We start from the raw sequence: 17,347 nt of genomic DNA, 5'->3' as shown, positions 1-17,347 counted from the left end.
CATATAAATTACCTGATAAAAGTTTATCAACAGTTGTACTAAGCCGCGTATTATGCTCCTCATTCATCTTAAGTCGTTGATTGACACGCATCACTTCTGCATTCTTTTCTTCAAGTTGCGTTTCCAACCTCTGTATTCTATCCTCTGCGCTGCCGTGTCTTTCTTGAGCCTGCTTATTAAATATTTCACATAATTAAAATCAATGCCTGCAGGTATTAAATTTAATTAGAGGTGAATTCATGAAAATATATCTATATATATTAGATTGTTCTTTATTCTAAATATAATCTTCCAGTAGAGCTAACATGTAAAGCTAATGAATTGAATTGAAGAATAAATACGTGCCTAATACAAACATGTCTACAGAAATGTGATAATAGCACTAAACTACAAGTTATTAACAAGCTCTGAAAATAATCACACTGATTGCTATGTTCGGTATATTTAGTGAGTAGAAAGTAAGTAAATTATTTTATATCAACCTTCATCTTTGTAAGTGACTTGATTATCATATTATATTCATTAACTTCATAATCTTAGAAGAAAATTAAAAAAATCTGAAGTGTGTTTATTGTTTGTGTGGTTTGTGAGTAGCCATGGCCAATGATGAAGAATGTAACAGGGAAAACATTGCAAAAAATTTAATATGTAAACTGAAGTAGAATGAAGACTGTTTTCAAGAAAAGACATTAAAGGGGCAAGCATTCTCGACATAGGTACATTTGGAGGCAGGGAGTATCGATAGAAGTGCAGAGGAATAAGAAAAGAAGAAATTGATGATACGACGACTTAATTCCTCTGCGTACCTGGTTGGGCCTCCTCACCTGCGTCAGAGCCTCCATCCTCTGCTTTAATTGCTCTTCCATTTCTGGTAACTTAGCGTATTGGGCTAATTTTTGTTCTGCGAGTTCTAGTTTCTCCTGTATCGCCGCGATTTTTTCTTCTTGGAGCTAAACATGAATTACATAAAGGTCATTAAATTGACATAAACTGTAAATTTAATATAGAAGAACGATTACCTTTAATTGAGCTTTCTTATGCTGCAGCTCTTGCTCCAGCTTTTCATTGAGATCATGTAAACTAGTGGACTCTCGTTGAGCATTAAGATAACGTTTTTCAAGAGTCGCTATCCTCTCTTCTTGGTCCTCTTTTTGGGCAACATTTTCACGTAAATCTCTCTGTAGTTTGACATTCGTTTCTTGAGTTTTCAGAAGGTCTTTCTGAGTCTTGGACAAAGTTTCTTCTAACTCTGCTACTCGGCCACTTAATTCGGCTACCCGCCGCTGCCATGTGCTCAACTCTGAGCTCTAGAATAATTGTTATAATACAATGTTAATAAAAGTCAATGTGTATCTAATATGCTACTTGTATGTGTACAGAAAGAGTATTAAAAATTGTGTTTCTCATATGCACTATGTAAATATGTACATCGACACAAATATGTTTTAACAAGGCATTATCTCTCTTGTTCTGCTCTTATCTCTGAGATACTATACTAGATCTAATTGAAATATATACTATAATTGAAGTTGTAAATGTGTTTTTATATTGCATGGGATGTTTTGTGTCAGTATATATATACGTCACATTAATGATTAAGCCATTTATAAAGTTTGCTTGGGAAAAAATTCATTCTTATTCATTAGATCATGCGAATATGAAACACACATTATTAATATATATATTCATTCTACAACATGCCATAGGCGCCAATGATAATATGGCACATTTAATGGAAGGTAAATTCAAGTTGTGCAACATAGTGTTATAAAATCGATCTAATTTTTTCTGTTAATATTTCTTAAAAAATCTCATTACAATATGAAAACAAAATACAATATTTCAGTAATTGTTTCACGACTATCATACTCTATAACATTTAATGAACATAGTTTAAAGTTGATCTAGAAGATCTCTTAGTGTCGTGTATAAATGAAAGCGCTTAATGATATTATCAAAGATAACAATTTGTTATTGTGTTTCAATACCATGCAGTTTAACGGAGACACTCTAAGTCTCTATGTTTTTAATTCAAGAATAGCAATAAAAAATGTTTTTCTGAACTTGTGTAAATTTGCAAATCGCTTGAGGTGCATGCAGAAGAAAAAAAGGGGAGAACGAAGAAGAGTATATTCGTTCTGCATCTCAAAAAAATCAGCAGTCAGGGATGCGTTTTATCGCGCGAAATGTTCCACGATCCATCTACCTGACTGTTCCTAAATCAATGAGAGAATCATACATACGCTAAGTAGTTCGTCGTGATACTTTTTCATACCTGCTTGTCAAGAGTAGCTTGCAAATCTATTACGCGCGCCGCAGAATCCTGGTCCACAGGATCGAGACTGCCATTGCTCAGTCTACTTTCGATCTCTGTTGACTTCTCCGTACCTAGTTTTTGTACTGACTGCTGCAGTTGTTGTTGTTGCGGTTGTTGTTGTTGTTCCTGCTGGCCTCCTGCCTGCTCAGTCTCATTCTGCCCGATCATAACACTACATTCAGAATGCCTCGCTCGCATTGCCTGTCCTGCATCGCCGCGCAATTCCCAACAACTACGTATCTATGCAGCTATGCGACTAAACCACTACCGTGCACGCTATTGCGAATGCATTCTTATTATGGATGCAACGATCGAGATGAATGACAAACAGATGGTCACTTTATCGGTACAGATTTGAACTCTGTTCAAGGATGACATTACATGATTTCCTCTGATCGACGTATAGAGTGCCATGATTTGAAACGAATTGGAAATCCTGATAGAAAAGGGAAATTGAATGAAACGTGGAATAATATGATTGACAGTAACTATTGTAATTCTCATTGTGACATATGAAAATCACTAATGATCAAATGCTTCTAAGATGACACAGAATATACTCTTTAATCGTTAAACACGAGCCAAGGGCTGAAATCTGTGACCAATAACTTCGAAATCAATCAATATCTAACGCCGAGATTAGAAGCGTATCACAGATAGAGAGAAAGAGAACAAGAGGATCCGATGACGCAGAAAACGAACTTTATCACTCTATATAAAACGGTGTGGCTAGGTGAAATACTGAATTATATCAAAACCATGAACATGCAAAGTGAAAAGATCGCATAAATACAATTCACGACGCTTAAACATGTTGAACACCTTTTTCATGTATTCATGATAAATATGACTGTGAAGTATGAAGGAGCAGTGTTATGTGAAATATTTGTGGAGTGCATTATGCATGGGTGTGCAACAACGTAAAGATATTTCTCAGCTACCTTGTTCTGCTGCTGCCCGTCTTCCGCCTGTCCGTTCTCCTTGGGTCTATCTTCTATATTTTTAGGCGCATGTCCACTTAATTTATATTGCTGGAGCTGCGAATTTTTATTCAAATTACAAATATTATATTTGTTACACGATTATTGAACACTTTAGTAATTAAGTATTAAAGAATATACAAAATTAGCTGAAACGATACCTCTTCTTTGGTAATAGCTAGCTCTTCTTCCAGGCTTGTATTCCTTTCTAATGCAACTCGTAATCGTTCACGCACCTGAAAATTAGTTACTATTAAAATATCGATTTCTTATAATCGGTATTATAATTATTATATTTTTCATTAATGCATTTCCAACTACATTATATTGATATTATATTCTCTTCAACTGGTGAATCGCTGCATTTGGTAATTTTATAGAAATTTTACAATTCATCATTCTTGTATCTAGTTCACAAAAAATGCAACGAGCATCAGTTTCAGGGCTGAACGGGAATCGTGATTCTCCGTATCTCCCCTCAAGGTTGCCAATGTGTCAATGTCGTCAAACAATGGATCAGAAAGTTCTTACTTTCTCGTCTAAAGCCTTGTGGTGCTCGAACAGACTTTTTAGAGCTTTGAGCACTTCAACTTCGGACGATACTCCAGATTGCGCGGCGGCTTGCCTCTTCACTACAGTCATCCTAAGCGATCGTTCATGTCGGGAAACCAGGCATTCCAGATGCTCGAGCAGAAGCTGCGGAAGGCAATAGAATCGTCTTGGTGAGCAATGTCGTAGAGACAAGTACCGGCTTCAATCTATAAGATGCATTAGTGGTCTGTTCTACGTACACGAGTATTATTCCTTTCTGCTTTTAGTTCCGATATCTCTTCTTCTCTTTCTAGGATACTTTCGCGCGCTGCTGCGAGCTCCTTCGTCAATTGAGAGAAATCCTGTAATTAAAAAATGCATTTCATTTATATAACAAGCTGCGGACACTGGTGAAACGATGCTAAATAATAAATTATAATGGCAGTTTTGGTTTGTTTGTAATAAATAGTTTAAGAAATCAATAATAGTTAATAAGAATAAAATTAAAACATCATTAAAACATTAAACATCAACAACACAAAACATTAAAATTAAAATATATATGTAAGTAAATGTAAATCCATCGTAGAGAACATATGTATAGAATTATAATTGTAAATAAATTGGTTTAGTATTCGCCGGAGTTCATTTCGAATAATACTATTTTAGAAATGATACTGCATTCCCCTAATATCTTTTTACCACGGCGATTTGTATAGAGATTAAAAAAGAATAATGGACACTGTATCCTTGAATCGTAGTCCACTGTTTTTTTATCATTTTTACACGATATAGTATGCCAGATACTTCTATATACATATAATAATAGAAGTGCATTAAATACCCTTCACCGATCAAAATCAGTTTTAACCGTAACGTCATACAATATGATAAAAAGAAATTTTCATGATTATTTTTAATAATTCAATAAGACGAAAATAAGGAGAAATGAACATCTGATTACTTGTAACAAGACAATATGAATTGAAGAGAAGTGTAGAAGAGAAGAGTAATGTAAGAAGATCGTAGGTCGTTTCAAGTTTTTCAAAAATGATGATCAAAGTGGTCCGGAGTCAGTCTCAGCGGGATGCTTGATAGGGAAACCGCACTTTCACCTTTTTCATTCAAGCGCGTTTTATTCACGCCTTCGAACGTGTTACTTCCGCTCGACACTCCAGCACAATGTTAAATCTTTATTTATAAATGCTACCTCGATCGATATGGCCTTCCCCGTTGAAACAACATCGACAGCTGCTTTGCACTTTAAAGGAGCAAACAGCCTCATCTAAATTTATGTCGCTCCTGCTTGCCCTCGCTCCTGTCCCTCATTGTGCGAAACTTGGGAAAACTTGACACTTACAACCATTATTTTTGGTATCAGAACAACAATCTCAAAAAGAAAGAGAAAATTCTAAAACTGAGTATAAAGTACCCTGTGGTGCACTTCTTGTATCATATTTAACATAGTATATTATAAATTTATCACATAAATTGTGACAAAAAGGAGATAATTTAACAAAACGAAGCTAATTTTTCTAAATTTCTTTCTCGCTTAACAATGTGAAATTTCAGATATCTCTAATTTTAAAACCTCTTCATGTCTTCCGAAAAAGGAATACCCTGAAGAATTTATATATCTTCTCTTGAATGTTCAAAAAGCCTGCAGTAAGTAACTTCTTTCAAGTTTATCGGAATGATGAAAATTTGGAATTTTAGAATCCAAAATAAGGTATCTCCTTATCTAACATAATTTCAATTCTCTAAATAGTTCAACTAAAGAACAAAAATAGAAGAAAGAAGTAAAGAACAAAATAGATATCCAAGTAATCTATATGATACAAAGGAGAGAAGATATGAAGATATAAAGATATAAAAGAAGGAAGATATTTAAAACACGCCTGTAACTCGGATATCGTATCCATGAGAGTAAAAATTGAGCTACTAACACAGATTACATAAAAGCTGTTCGGTAACGAGCAATAGTTTCACGTTAAAACGGAGCAGAATGGACAAGGCTGGCCGTTCAAGTGGTTAGATATTGTCTTTGAATGAAGAGATATCGATGGATTCGTAAAGAACTCATTAGCCAGACGATGGCTGATTAATTACAGCCGACTAGGGAATCCTATTAACACATCGAATGTGTGCCGAACGAAATCACCGGGAAATACGACAGAGTGAAAAGCGGCTACACAGAGAAGAAGGGACCTAATTTGCATACTGAAGTTCAGAACCTGAATTATTCCTCTGGGATCTTGAAATCACGTTTGTCTGCAATTAAGCGAAAATACTATGCATTATACACACACAATATTTGCTATAGTTCTGAAATCAAATATTGAATTATAATAGATTTAGAAGCTTTTGTATAATTACGGTAATTACTTAAGACTTCTATATCTATAAGTCTTCATCCTTTTGCCTGCAGATACATTTTAGAAGTTTGATACGGTGATATCAAATATGAAAGTAAATTAATGATCTGTTGGTGTTTACCGGTAGAGACATTTAAGACCGAGACAATTAATCATTACGAATGGTAATGAGAAACTAATACTCAAGGATTGAGGAAGGATAATCTAATTACAGGTATATTCTCATGAATAAATAGCAACGATAAAAGACAGGTTAATGCTTAGTATTGTTCGATTTAAGCTAAATTAATGACGCTCTCTGTCCATTTATCCTAAACATACGATGCTCGGTATCTTCCCATTCCAACAACGCTTATTTAAATTATTCAATAACAATTTCAGCGAATCAATATTTCTTTTAAATTAAATTATATTATATCAAGTTAAAATCAACAACCAAAATCCATAAATTAACATGTTCCACACATTTAAACAACTGAGCAAATATTGTACGAGAACAAATACTGAATCTTTAATTTAATGGATACTCATCAATTACATCGAATTGACATAACAAGCAGCGAAACTTCTGACCTTTCTAGACACCCGATACCTGTATTTAAACGTAATTGATCGATACATTTGCCAGCAAGGCCGTATCGATTCATTAACAGCTCCGTTCCATAGACAGAAAGAAAAAGAAGTCGGAACTTTTTTCTACAATTTCATCGCGCAACAAGTAGCTGAAAGAAAGGAATTTTCAATGCATTACTTGTGCCAGCAATTAAAACGAATTTTTCTTCGTTTTTCGCGCTAGAGACGCGTATAGCTTTTCATACATTCAAATACAAGTCTCATCCGGAAGAATAATTAACGATATGGTATCGTTATCTATGTTTCTCACAATTTCTCCGGTATTTATAGCGGAACAATTTTTAATTTAAATGATAATTAAGGCATATGGAAGTATACATTTCTTCGCGCCTCAGATACATCAGATTTTCAGATTAATCGTTTCTGTTTAATATTGTTTCTTAAAATTTTTAACGACTCATTCGCAACTTCTTTCATTACAACAGACATTCCAGCAAACATCAACATCATTTTAAGTATTATCATCAGACACTGTTCGAACCCATAGGCTCTTCAAGTTGACCGTAACTTGGCTTATATGAATGCGAACTTCAATTTAAATGGTTTAACGAATTTAAACAAAACTTGAAATTAAGGAATCTTCCACTCCGAGTATCTATCATCACCTCTCAATTTATAGACCCACTTTGAACTATCTCAACATTCTACACTCTCATACTGATACAAGGGGTGTCTTACTATCAAGAATTACTTAAAAATTATCTAGTTTCAATTGCTGTCCAACATATATATTTCATATAATAAAAGAGAAATCGCGTTTCTTATCTATTCTCTTGGTAAACATGTAAATTGTAATATCTGAATCAGTGCTCCGGAGAGGTTCATGCACTTCTAACAAACCGCAGCTGCATAACCCTTGGAGTCCGTTGTGCCTAAACTGTATGTCCGCACGCGAATTTAAATCTCATCTTACGTACGCATCGCGTTACGCGATCGATATCGCTTGGAAATTATCGCTGTTCCGATAGTGTGTTCCCGGCGACATCGTGACGCAACCATGGAATCGATAGATACACCGACCGGTGAAATTCTATTCGCCACGATTCATCCTTTTTTCCTCATTCCTTTTTTTCGTCTTTTGCATCTTTCACGAGGCAATTTGCGTGAGATCGTGTTCAACTGGCTGAATCTTTCTCCGGAAACGATTCGTTGAACCTGCGATAAAGAGAATATAGATTTGATTTTAATTCTGGAACTCAATGTTGTTTCAGAGATCTCGCTCGTTTAAGTACTAAGATATAACAAATATAAGAAACCCGTTATAATTGCACTCAGGTCTTGAATATAATTTTCAATTGAATTTTATTTTAAATATAATTTGCTAAACTTAGGGATTCTTGTATGATATATAAATTCAGCATAATATTTTAATGTTTGAATTACTGAAAATTGTACATCCAAGATACAAGAATCTGCTTTTTCAGTAGTCATAGAACACGTCAGGCACGATTGCAGTAGAAACTTCAATGGTTAATTTCTCTGAGTACCGAAACGAAGAAGAATATTAGTTCTAAATGTATGAGATTCATAGATGTTATAATCTTTTCCTAGGAGTTTAATTTCTATTAATTAATTTCTCTATCTCCCAAAAATTCAAAAGTTCTGAATGTTCTTGCACCTGTTAACAGGTCGCTTGAGAAACCTACGGGCAACAATGGAACATTTCCCTTGGTGAAGAAATAACACTTGAAACCCGCTGTAAGACACTTTCTACTGTCAATTGTAAATAGCACAAGTTCCGCCTCTGCAAATTACAGAAGTGAATTAAATTAATGCGCAACAGCATTCGAGTGTACGATTTATTTCTATAAAACTGCGTGCATGTTCTTTCTTTGAAATTGTTCCCTATCATTATACCTAGAAGCATCACTCTCTGTATCTAATATTTTATTTATCATCAAAATTATGAATTTACGATACTATTATGTGTCATTAATAATTAACTAACACAGCGATTTTAAATGAAAACACATTGAAACTGATTGGTATTTATAATATTTGGCCTTACATTATGGAATTCTGCAAGACTGAAAAGTAAATACCACATTCCTAAATTAATGGTTTTCTAATTATTAGTTACACACGATAAAAATGTTTAGTAAGCATAAGAAAATGAATAGCCAACTATAATTTGCAATTACAGCTTGTCAGAATGAAAGAAGCACAAAATCGGTGTAGCCAGAATTCTCAACAATTTCAGTACGACGTCTGGTTGACGCAGAAACTCTTACTGGCTAACAATTACTCTGATTATCCAGTTAACTATGTTTTCTAAAGATTCACGAAGAAATGTAACGGGACGGTTCCGCTTAATTTCTTGCCATTCAACCATGGAAAATAATTAGACCCATCCGCAGCAAATAATAATTAAGCATTTATTCGGCTAAATGATCTACTTTCGCCTAAACTATAATTACCCAAATTTGTTCGTTCATTTCTTCGGATATTTAGATATGCGATCATCGGTTTATTTATATCCACTGCACGTTCCATTTTCCAACATTCTCCTAACGGTTGTTCGAGAAATGACAGGCCTGCTGGGAAATCGCGAGTTCGTCGCTAGGAATCGCGCAGACTCTCGTCCCGCTTGATTATTATTATCAGTTCGAGACTGTTAGGCGATATAGGTCGATTCAAAAACGATGACAGAAATTTCTGCAATTCTGCCGTTCAAATAATTCTGAAACATTGAAATATATTTGTAAATTCTAGGAAATTTTATAAACTCGGCAAAGAAACAATTATGCGGATCGATATACGAATTTAGGCATTTAAGAAATTTGGTGAATAGATAAGATATAGGAGAATATACTCCCTTCTTCGTGATCTGAATGTGAATTAATTGAAAGATCATGAGAGGAAATGTCACGTTTAAAAAGTAGACGACGTCCAGATAATGTCAGAAGTCGGTCCTCTTCTTGATCCAAAATTAAAATTTGACTCATTTCTTCAAGATCAAATGCTAATGAGATACTTTTCAGGCCTTTTATGCGCTCAATGTTCATATTTTATATCGTATTTATGGTGAAAGATTCACGAGAAATTCTCGAACAGAGGGTACAGATTGCACTCGTAAATCTCACGACACCATGTTCCCATCAAGCCAAGGAGCCTTTTAATTCAAAAAACCACCAACTCTCCACCAACAACTTGTCGATTATTTTTAGCCGGGGAATGTTGCACTGTAAAGCGTATTCATACAAAGAAACTTTGTCTTCGTTATCAAAGAACATTCAAATCTTTTAACATGAATAAAAAATTGATACCATATATCCTTATTCTAAGCCAAGAACAAAAGCTTTCTAATAAAATATTTAATAAAAATTCCAATAGACTCACTGACAATTTTTTATCACTGAAGAGACGAGCTCTTCTGATTTTCATTAACTATACTGAACACAACTATCGAGTTCTAAGCAAGGAAAAACGACGTCGTGAACTAAAGAACGGGGACAAGCTGAACGTGCCAGATACAGACGAAAGCCAAACTTGATTATTGCTCGAGTTGCAATGGGAACCTATAAATAGTGGGATCCAAGACAACGTCGGGGATGTTATCGACTCATGAAAGCTTGACGAACGTGAAATCGTGCCTGAAGCTTTATTGGGCAGGTAAAATTTTTGTAACATCGACGTACGGGGGATTAAGCTCTCTCTGAAGAAAGGGAAAGAAGGAAATACGGATCAGTGGATCGCAGAGATGCGACCGATGTGAATAAAATGCATCTCGATCGGTATTATGTACTCGTTAATGGGAACTCGCAGAGAAAGAAAACCCGGATAGTTGGAAAATAATCCACAAAGATGCAGTATCTCCGACTAGCTTGAAAACTGAAGACAAAAGAAGCGAAATCTGACGTCTCGGTAGTGGAGATACCTTGTGACACAAAAATATAGGACACTCAACTAAAACAAAGAATAAAAAAAATTCCGTATGTTAATATGAAAATGATGGTACAAAAAATAAAAGTAATTTTAATATCCTCCTTTCTGACAAATTTTGTCTAGTTAGATTATTCAATTTTATTTAGAGTTCAAATTCATTAGATTTTTATGACTATAAACATTTTCTTATATCCTGACATGATCGTTACAATTCTAATCACAAATTTATTAATCCAACACGATTACTAATTAATTGTGAGCGTTTTTAATAAAGAATATTTTTCATTTCTGAATAAATACTGTTCTTCGAAATGGAAGAATTAGATATGATCCAAAGGGCATCATTTTCTCATCCCCATACAGGTTTTTCTCTAAATAGCTAATTAAGTATAATTGGAATAGTCGACAACGGTATGATACTGAAACACGACAAAGTAGGGAATAGAATCATCCGTAAGGAAACATTATTCTCTCGAGAGCGAGATATTTAGCACAGCCGAGGAGAATCTCTCTACCTATAACGCCGCATTACTATTTTAATAGTATGAGCTGGAAGTATGTAATGCGCAATGCCTGCGTAATAATGAGCTACCGTCACTTTATTCCGTGACTTGATAATAATCTCGTGTCTCGGGATAAAGAATTATTGTTTCACTACTAGTAGTCTCACGATGTTCCTCCAATTTATTTTCAATTATTTTTACGTAATAATCCAACTGTCCCTTTTTAACAAACAATTTTACTTCATAGATAAGAATATGCATTGCATTGTTTATGTTCGTCATCGATTTGTATTCGCTTCTTCAATGTCTAAAACCAAGAAACAGTGATTCAGCGTAAATGTAATTTATTACGTGTTCTATATCATGGTTACTTGATACGATGGACAGATAAGTAATAAATAAGTGAATAGAAGAAAAGGCCAATAAGAAAAAGATCTCGAACTATTACAAGTCCAAAGAACACCAAAATCTTTTCCACAGAAATTTAAGTCTTAAGCTTCTCTAATGGTTATTAAAGTAGAATCTACTGATTTAAAAACAATAGAGAGAAACAGGAAGATTAGTGAAACATAAAATATTAACGTAATTCTAAACAGACTCTTGATTGAAACATCAATATCTCCAAGAATAAAAGTAAACAGAGAAAGCTATAATACAGCTATACACTTTTAAGTATGGACATGTACATAGTTTAATAATGTTGGCTAACGCATAATAATGTTATGCGTTGATTGCAGCAATGACTACAACTTTATTGTTTAATTGTGAGAAAGAAGAAGAAATATCTTCGTACAATACTCTTAAAGACTTAAAATCACCTATGTCAATGTTAATGAACTAAAACTACTGCATTAAAATACCGAATTAATTACCATAAATCAAGATTCATCAATTAACCAAATCTTTCATCAGTTAGTATTTATCAGATTATATGCATCTCTGTTTTTATTTTAAAGCATAATTTCTCTTCAGTGGCCGTTCAAGTACAGCGTAAGCTCCAATTAAACGAAGCACGAACTAGCCATATTGAGATTATCAGGATCTCGAACTTCCAGAACCCGAAATCTGAAAAAGCAAGTAGATACACGCGAAGATAGAGTTGCATAAGTATGTAAATACAAGCCGGCTGCATAGTTATACGCATGTTTGCGATTGAATGGCCTTTTGGTATCGTGCAATTTGCATTCTTAACGCTTGCACGCCGTCAATTATACGTGCACAATAGTGCCCCGATAACGTTAAAGGAACAGCCAAAGGTGTCTCGCAACAATTATAATTTTCTGCATTTTCGTTAAATATTCGATCAACTTTTAACTTCCTTTAAATCTTCTTACAGATAGATATCTTCGACTCGATACAATTATCTAAAAAATGATTGTAATAAGGAATTAATAAAATAATAATTAAGTTATACTCTGTAACGATATTCTAATAACGAGATGCAAGGACAACGAGCGCGAAGAGTATACGTATCCAAATTGGATTCAGCATTTTCTGCCAGAACTACTGAGAACTTCATGTGAAATGAAGAAAGGTAAAAAGCTGAAGAAGAAGAAGGCAGCCCGTTCTGCTAGACGGACAAAAACAAATAGTCGGATAAAAGCGTTACAAAGAAGGAGAAAGAAATGTGAAGAGGGCGTGACGAGAAGGGGTGGAACACGTTGGCCCCATCTGAATCATCACTGCACGCGAATGGCTTCATTCATACGCAAATTTAAAGTACGTTCACGTGAGGCGGTATTACGATCTATACCCTTCGTTAGATCGATCATTCTTTACAACCGACGACTCCTCTTCCCGTTCGAGTCTACTTCTGTCGACAGTGGTAAATTGAAATTACTTACACGGATTTTGGCTAGAGCATTCTACACTTTAATATTTCATTATTATAAAAATTAGATATGAGTCACATAAAAGTTAGAAAGTAAGAAATTGAAAGAGTAGAAAAACAAGGAAACAACGAAATTTGGAAACTCGAAAAGTTAACGCAAAACTAGAAACCCAAGGAAGTTAATATAGTGCGAGAAACCTAGGAAGCTAGGAAAATTAATATAAACTGAGAAACTAGAAACCCCGAGGAAACCACCTCAAACATATCCTTTTCCAAACTACCACTATAATTCGTTCCAAAAAATGTATGTATCCCATATCCTTACTACCATAGAAATTCAAAATTCAATCTTAAAAGTGCTTCATTAAAGTTTATAACAGCCATAACATTTTAATTTAATTTTCACAAGCTCATAATATTTTATAAGTTAAATATTCTATAGTTAATATTCCATAGCTCCATAAGATAAAATATGACAATTAATTAGTTCCACAGTACCATAGAACTCTTGCACGTGTAACAGCTTTTTTAAAATAGTTGATCGTTTAATCGTCAGATATGCGGGATGAGGTGTGGTGGAAAATCATGTTCGACCAGGTATACGATCGAAATGATGGACGACAGCGGCGCGGCTTGTTTAATGGCACCTACGAAAAGGAAAGTGCTCACCCACGCATCCTATCTGACGGACATTACAATGGCAGGTTATAAGTATCGGTCTCGTGTTCCTTGCTAATTAAACGTGAACGCGAACGGATGTAAAACATAAAACGTGGTAGATAAGACCACATAATCTTTCGAAATCGTGGTTTCAAACGGTACAAAGCTAGTGCATCTATTCTATTCGACTGTTGCACTTTTTATAGATATCATTGATGTTACCTCTTTCTTGTTACAGAAAGCATCTTGAAAGCATTATTAATTGCTACAGAGGATGGTAAACAGAAGTTAAATTTTCATTGAAGGAATCTAAAAATTGAAGAATTAGGTGAGTCAAAAAAAAAAATTGAAAAACATATTACGAAGATATTATAAACAAAATTGACTTGGAATTTAAAAAACAAGGTAAATATGATAAATTTAATGAGAAATTCAGAAATTAGGAAATTAAGAAATTAGAAAAATTAATTAGATGTTTAAAAGAATAATTGCTATCCTATTTTATCATAATTATTTGACCCAGTCTCAAGCTTAATCAAAACTTTAATTTTCTCGCAGAATAAACGTGTTAGTGACTACTATCCACAATGGACTCCCAGCTCAGCAATGCAATTTAATCGCCGACATTTTCATCGATGATGGCCATCAATCGTAATTAACTTTGTAACTCTCTATCTCCCTAACGCATTATCAAAAGAATCGATTGTGTTTTTAGCAGCTATGTTCTGTATGAAATAATTTGTAATTAGTCACACTGACAAGTCACGACGGTGACTAATCGAAACCTCCTCTTCTCATCTGTGGTTTTTCGACGCTGCTTCAGGAGTATATCAGTGTTGCCCTTAAAGGCTGCAGTTCTATTTGCTCGGCAACTTACGACGAACAGTTACCAGAGGAGCATAATATGTACCAGATGTTTACCGTTTGGCTTAGCTACTGTGCAAATACCAAGCTCCTTCATCCAACTTCCAGATAACATATCGCTTGCTTATCCAAAGAAATTTGTACCATTAGCTATCTTCTGAGAGAAACTAGAATTTTCAAAGAAATATACACAATGAAAGTGAAGTATGTAATAGATCAAAGATTTTGTGATTTTCATTAATTTTCTAAGAAGTGCAGATTCATTTGTAAAAATATTATTTTGGAAATCTTAAGATTGTTTCCCCATAAAAGATCAATCTCCATTAATTGGACTATGAATATTTTCAGTTTTTAATAACACAGAGAAATATTGACTAATAAGAAATGTCAATCTTCTCTTTCTTAACTTTAAGATTCTTGTCCCTGAAGAGATGAAATTGCGAGAAAATGATACCAGGCGAATCGTCAATGCCAATACGCGGACAGATTCGAGGAATGTGAAGGGAAATCAATATAGCTGAAACTTCTCTGACTCAGTGACACAGAATATCAGTTCTATCGGTTTACGTGGAAAATGGCTAACGAGCGCAAGCTAGTGTAGGGAAATAAAATAAAATATGAAAATTTATACTAAAATATCATTCGATCTGAGAATCTCTATATTTTTAGAGTTCGTTCCTTATAACAATCAATCTCCTGGATTGCACTAAAAGAAACCTCCAAGTTTCACCAAGAATATTTAAGTTCTATGTAAGTGCATTACCAAATCCACAAGTTCCAATGTTCTAATTTTAAAATACATTGCATGTATTGCATTAAATGTTACATATAATTTATATCATAAAGGGTTGCGCTTCAAAGTTCTTCATCGATGAAGAAAGCCGTAGTTTATCTAAAAGAAAGAGATGAGAGATGCAGGGTTGCATGTACCAATTGCAACTTTTAAAAGTTCCTCGAGAAGGATGATCTTCGAGTTCGCACAATCGCGCGCGATGAATTCAGCTCGCACATTAAGCGTATAACTGGGAGTTGTCGGTAATAACGTGGTGGGTGGATATGAGGCTAACGTTCCAACTATGTACGGCGCTGTGTGTCTTGCAAGTGCACTCTAAACAGATGGTTCTCAACCTGTATCTTTGTGGAATGCGTCAATTCCATACTAATTACGGTCAATCTAAAAATTATAAAAATAAAAGAATATTTTAAATAATGTTTTTTAATATTGCAGAATTAGCATACCTAGGCTTTTTCATTATTTCTACATATATTTAAATTTTTTTTGCCAGCGCAGAGTGAAATGTTGGAAGAATAAATGGAAGGATCTGATCGGTCACGTGACGAAGCAAATAAAAAAAGATAGGTCAGCTATATGGCACCGATTATCGGGGATCTGAAAAATTGGGCCATGTTTTGTTCGAGCTGCGTATAAAAAGCTCGAATGAGTGTTCGAACGAATTCATCCGACTTTGTATCGGGACCGATTTCCATTCTTTTCTTTCTTTGTTCATTTTAAACCAAATTATTGAATAATCAATTAAGTTTATATAAATTAAGAGTGGTTCGTGCAATTTGGTTGAAAAAACAGATATTTTTACCCATTACGGAAACTCGTAATGTAGTGCCTTTCTACAACCACCACCATGTTATGTTCTATTAAAACAACACATGGAGACAATTAGTATTTATAAACAGGTCATTCGGCAGCAGCATAATAATACACAACGAGAAATAATGTACGTATAAAGGAAATTATGAAAATTTCATTTAGATCAAGCTTTAGATTGCTTATAATTAGTTATAATACTTCACCTACATTTTTACCAATATCTAATTCCAATACCTGCAATCCCCAAGAAGGATCACTTTTGTTCGCTTCCAAATTCAACAGCTACGTAATTTTATATTGATTTCCCATTAAATTTCACCCATATCTAACACAAAATTCCATCTACATACATCTTCAACATCTTCAACAATATCATTATTTCAAAATAGAATATGTAATTTTAACACCTGCAGCTACGAAGAGAAATCCTTTGGCAAAGGCTTTCTTCTCGATTTATTCATCCGAGTCAAACACACGATTTTATATTCTGTTTCACTTATACACATCTTGAATATCTTCGATAGAGGTATCATTTCCAAATGGAGCATCCAACTTTAACACCTACAAGGACAAAAATAAAAGTTGTTAAATTCATCAAATTTCCAGCTAACATTCGATTGGTGTTAATTACCACGTCGATTAAATTTCATCTAAATCCGGCCAAAGCGAAGAGAGGAGCATTGAAAACCGCTGCACACGGCCGAAGGCAGCGGCGTTGCAGCTCGTTGGCGGCGCGCGCGAGTAGAGAGAGCTACTACTACCGAGTAGTGTGTAAAAGGCGAGGTTCATTCATGCGCCGCCGGCTGAGTAAGGTGGGGTGGCTATTGATCGTCGAGCGTATATCGCGTACACCGGTGCATTGCACCCGTTCGCCTCGTTCTAGAAATTTTTACCCCAAACTCTCTTCCGTGCCTCCTCTCTCCATACCGCGCCTACCCCGATATCGTCGCTACGTTCTTCGTCCTTTCGCCGATTTTCAACTGGATCCTCGTATACGCCGATTCCTACCAGTCTTCTGAAACCGAATAATCAGCCCTATTCGGCTGGGGATCGATAAACTTCCCGGGGGCTCTTTCCAGGCTTTCCACTACCTCCAAGAGAGCTCATTTTTACATGGTGCATGATAGGGATGCTAACTTTTGGTTCAACTTGATGATGAATA

The 17,347-nt window shown here is 34.9% G+C and overlaps 2 protein-coding genes across 18 annotated transcripts in view; one reads left to right on the top strand and one right to left on the bottom strand.

The window, feature by feature from the left end:
- The window catches only part of LOC117243247 (liprin-alpha-1), a 42,052-nt gene that overhangs the window by 10,718 nt on the left and 13,987 nt on the right, over window positions 1-17,347 (bottom strand). For 8 of the 16 annotated variants that reach the window (XM_033510550.1, XM_033510549.1, XM_033510551.1 and 5 more), the window contains 8 exons: window positions 4,089-4,190; window positions 3,829-3,993; window positions 3,459-3,533; window positions 3,259-3,354; window positions 2,276-2,473; window positions 1,020-1,307; window positions 807-950; window positions 13-172 (listed from right to left, as the gene is read on the bottom strand). In XM_033510550.1, coding sequence (XP_033366441.1) covers window positions 13-172; window positions 807-950; window positions 1,020-1,307; window positions 2,276-2,473; window positions 3,259-3,354; window positions 3,459-3,533; window positions 3,829-3,993; window positions 4,089-4,190 — 1,228 coding nt within the window. Of the gene's footprint in view, window positions 1-12; window positions 173-806; window positions 951-1,019; window positions 1,308-2,275; window positions 2,490-3,258; window positions 3,355-3,458; window positions 3,534-3,828; window positions 3,994-4,088; window positions 4,191-9,253; window positions 9,287-16,592; window positions 16,747-16,816; window positions 17,201-17,347 lie in introns of those variants that run through there. The other 8 variants (XM_033510562.1, XM_033510563.1, XM_033510561.1 and 5 more) reach the window with 8 other exon arrangements.
- LOC117243264 lies at window positions 12,459-13,958 on the top strand. 2 transcript variants are annotated; one of them, XM_033510599.1, is made up of 2 exons: window positions 12,459-13,049; window positions 13,612-13,958. In XM_033510599.1, exons 1-2 carry the CDS (start codon window positions 12,749-12,751, stop codon window positions 13,764-13,766), a joined length of 456 nt encoding a protein of 151 aa, XP_033366490.1. In that variant the 5' UTR covers window positions 12,459-12,748; the 3' UTR covers window positions 13,767-13,958. The 2 variants fall into 2 exon arrangements, with proteins under 2 accessions (XP_033366490.1, XP_033366491.1); XM_033510600.1 differs by having other exon boundaries at window positions 12,459-12,943; window positions 13,612-13,952.

Source organism: Bombus vosnesenskii, unplaced genomic scaffold (genome assembly GCF_011952255.1).
Source record: "Bombus vosnesenskii isolate JDL3184/JDL3185 unplaced genomic scaffold, Bvos_JDL3184-5_v1.1 scf7180000013265, whole genome shotgun sequence".
In the NCBI taxonomy this organism is placed as follows: domain Eukaryota; kingdom Metazoa; phylum Arthropoda; class Insecta; order Hymenoptera; family Apidae; genus Bombus; species Bombus vosnesenskii.
The sequence above is the reverse complement of the archived record's forward strand: the minus strand, read 5'-3'. Positions and strand labels throughout refer to the sequence as shown.

Coding starts and splice junctions, on each gene's coding strand:
- LOC117243264 (XM_033510599.1), top strand. CDS start 12,749: ATGAAGAAAGGTAAAAAGCTGAAGAAGAAGAAGGCAGCCCGTTCTGCT. Junction 13,050..13,611: donor GTCTACTTCTGTCGACAGTG/GTAAATTGAAAT, acceptor TTTAATCGTCAG/ATATGCGGGATGAGGTGTGG.